This window comes from Camelina sativa, chromosome 12, assembly GCF_000633955.1.
Source record: "Camelina sativa cultivar DH55 chromosome 12, Cs, whole genome shotgun sequence".
Taxonomy (NCBI): Eukaryota; Viridiplantae; Streptophyta; class Magnoliopsida; order Brassicales; family Brassicaceae; genus Camelina; species Camelina sativa.
Genome location: NC_025696.1, coordinates 19372642 through 19375460, shown reverse-complemented (window position 1 = coordinate 19375460; position 2819 = coordinate 19372642). Strand labels below are relative to the sequence as shown.

Below are 2819 nucleotides of genomic sequence, written 5' to 3'. Positions count from 1 at the left end.
AAAGTGCCAACTACACCACAACCCATGCGTTGCGTGGGGAAGCACCTAGTAAATCATTAACGAAAAGACAACTATAAATCAAGATTTGTTTCCCAACTAAGAAAAATCGTGGATCAAAACCTTGATATTTTGAAATGTATTTGTTACATAAAATTTTGAATCTAAAGTCGAAAGAAAACAGTAAGTCTTTGTATCTGTGTATATTTTGGATGACTCGGATCTACATTAATGACATTCCAATAATGCCTTGTTGCGCAATCTATATGGCCAAATTAACTGCTATTATACAAACATGATGGCTAGGTTTCAAGAACTGCTTTTGAATCCTCTGCTTGATCAGAATTTGGTTGTGTAGGAGAAGCTGGTGGTTGAGGTTGAGATGGTGTAGGAACTGAATCAGAAGCCGCTTGACTTGATGTTGAAGCCTGATTACTATACCTCTTAAGCAACTTATCTTTTTTGCTATTCCACCATTCTTCTGCTTGATGCTCATCAAATCTCCTTTTACTGCAAAGAAACCCAATATTACACAAACCTAGATAGAGAGGAGGAGACGTACGATTTGATGAAGTAATTTAAAGTACCTGAATCTAACTCTTCTAAAGATCTTTCCTCCGTTTTTGTGCAATACATAAGTAACATAAACACCAGGTTCATATTGTTCAATGAGTTCTTTGCCTCCTGCTTTAGACGGCGATGAAGCTTCTGATGTCTCTGCTATGTTTGAGGGTTCTTGAGACCTCATGCTACCTCCACTGGATGATGCTTGTTCTTCTATGTTTTGATTTCGTGTGTTTGCAGAAGGGGTTGGGTCTTGTTGACCCATTCCCAAGGTTGTTCTAGGTGTAGATGATTCAGATGCTTCGCTCGCATTTAGATAGGCTTCCGCTTGAGAGTTCATGGATTCAAAAGCTTCACATCTAGATACTTCAGGAGGTAGTTTCTCTTTTAACTCTCTCAACTGTACGTAATAAATAAAACAGTGATTAATTTTTGTAAAGTCTCTTTGATTGGTGTTCAAGAAAACAATATTTTTAAGGATGTTTTGTAAGGAGCTTACATGTTCAGCGACAGATTTCATGACCTCTGTTGCTGCCTTATGCTTTGAAGAATGCTTTACAGCTAATTCAGAAGCTTCTCTTGCTGTTCTCTTTAGTCTTTGGATCTCTGTACCTTGACTATCACATTTCTCTTTCAAATTTTTAATCTGAAAGTGTATGTCAGTCAATGTATTAGATCCAGTTTAATGTTTCATAAACCTAAGATAATATTACAAACCTGGCTCTGCAATTTTGTCATTTCTTTGTTTATAACACCGTTTGATTTCTTCAAAGTATCAATCATGCCCCTGGAAAATCCAGAACTGCGAGGAGGGCTCGATCTTCTTGATGATCTTGTACTTGAGGAAGGTGTCGTCGAAGTCGAGGCAACGGGTTTAAAGGCATTTTGAATTGCGCTAAGCGAGCTCGGGAATGCAACATCTCTAAGTTGCTGGAGAGCTGGAACTTGTGAGGCTCTGACAATAGAAGATTCAGATCTTGATGACCTAACCTCTGAATACTTGACAGGTTCTGTTTTGGGGCACAATAAGATCTTTGACGCTCTTATATCTCTGTCTGGTCTTACCGACCCATCTAGTGACCGCGTAGGAGTTGTGGAATTTCTATTAGAAACATTAGAGTTATAACTAGATTCTCCAGCTTTAAGTTTTGCGTAGCAAGCATCACATACTCGATGTGGCTTCCCTGGAGTAGGAGCTAATGCTGCTTTCAAAGCTTTCTTTGAACTACATGCATGACAATGGACTAAACCACAGTTATAACAGTTATGTCTTTTTCTCGTAAAACCAAATGCTTGACGACAGCCAGAGCAAACTGACTGATCAGCACCTGAGACCCACTTATGGATGCAAATGCTTGATGTGAAGTTAGAGCCACATGCTATACTCTTCACATGCCTCTCTTTTAGAGCTTCAACTAATGTCGGAGTTTTTCGATCTTCCTTGTCTCCATGTCCTAGTCTTCCATTTGAACCTTTTCCCCAAGTGAAGACTTCACTTCTAGATGTCAACACAGCAACATGATGATCCCCACAGGATATTTCTTCAACAAATTCACCAACCAGTCGATCTTGAACCAAACAAGGCAATTTACCATCTGAAATTGAGCTACCGAGCTGACCATGTGAAGTCCCTCCCATAGTGAAAACATGTCCTGAAGTTGTGAGTGCAACTGTCAATGTATGACCACAAGCTATCTGGTGGAAGTTGTAGTCAATTAGTGAAGAGACACAAGTGGGAAACAGATAAGTGTCTTTGTTTCCATGTCCTAACCTGTTTTTATCACCATCACCCCAAGTAAATAACTTTTTAGATGGCATACTTGTACCAGTCTGGCTCAGAACTTCAACTATAGCTACCGTATGCCACACGCCACAAGCTACTTTCAAGGTTTTAAGGCCATTCAACATTTTCACTTCTTTAGGGTATGAAACACTCTCTCTATCTCCATGTCCAANCCCAAAATTTTCACTTCTTTAGGGTATGAAACACTCTCTCTATCTCCATGTCCAAGAACACCAAAAGCTCCATCACCAAAAGTGAATAGTTTTCCATTAGCAGTCGCAAGCGCAGAATGCCATGTGCCACACGCGACAGATAAGACTTGAAGTCCTTCCACAGGACCAGAGACTCTTTTCGGTATCCAGTGACTAAGATCACTACCATGTCCCAACAGCCCAACGTTGTGGATACCATCTCCCCAACTAAAAAAATCTCCAGCGGTGGATACAGCACAAGTGTGATATTCTCCACAAGCAAC

The 2819-nt window shown here is 40.1% G+C and overlaps 1 protein-coding gene across 1 annotated transcript; it reads right to left on the bottom strand.

Moving 5' to 3' along the window:
- Positions 404-2469, bottom strand: LOC104733660 (vacuolar protein sorting-associated protein 27-like). Its single transcript, XM_019233610.1, has 3 exons — positions 1279-2469; positions 1061-1207; positions 404-961 (listed from the first exon to the last, which is right to left on the bottom strand). The coding sequence occupies exons 1-3, from the start codon at positions 2467-2469 to the stop codon at positions 536-538; spliced, it is 1764 nt and encodes a 587-aa protein (XP_019089155.1). The 3' UTR covers positions 404-535.

What these genes read in the sequence shown, in the direction of transcription:
- LOC104733660 (XM_019233610.1), bottom strand. Translation starts at nt 2,469, where the DNA reads ATGTTGAATGGCCTTAAAACCTTGAAAGTAGCTTGTGGCGTGTGGCAT. An exon ending in TGACAAAATTGCAGAGCCAG is followed by an intron (nt 1,208 to 1,278) that starts GTTTGTAATATT and finishes ATACACTTTCAG; the next exon opens with ATTAAAAATTTGAAAGAGAA. An exon ending in TGAAATCTGTCGCTGAACAT is followed by an intron (nt 962 to 1,060) that starts GTAAGCTCCTTA and finishes TATTACGTACAG; the next exon opens with TTGAGAGAGTTAAAAGAGAA.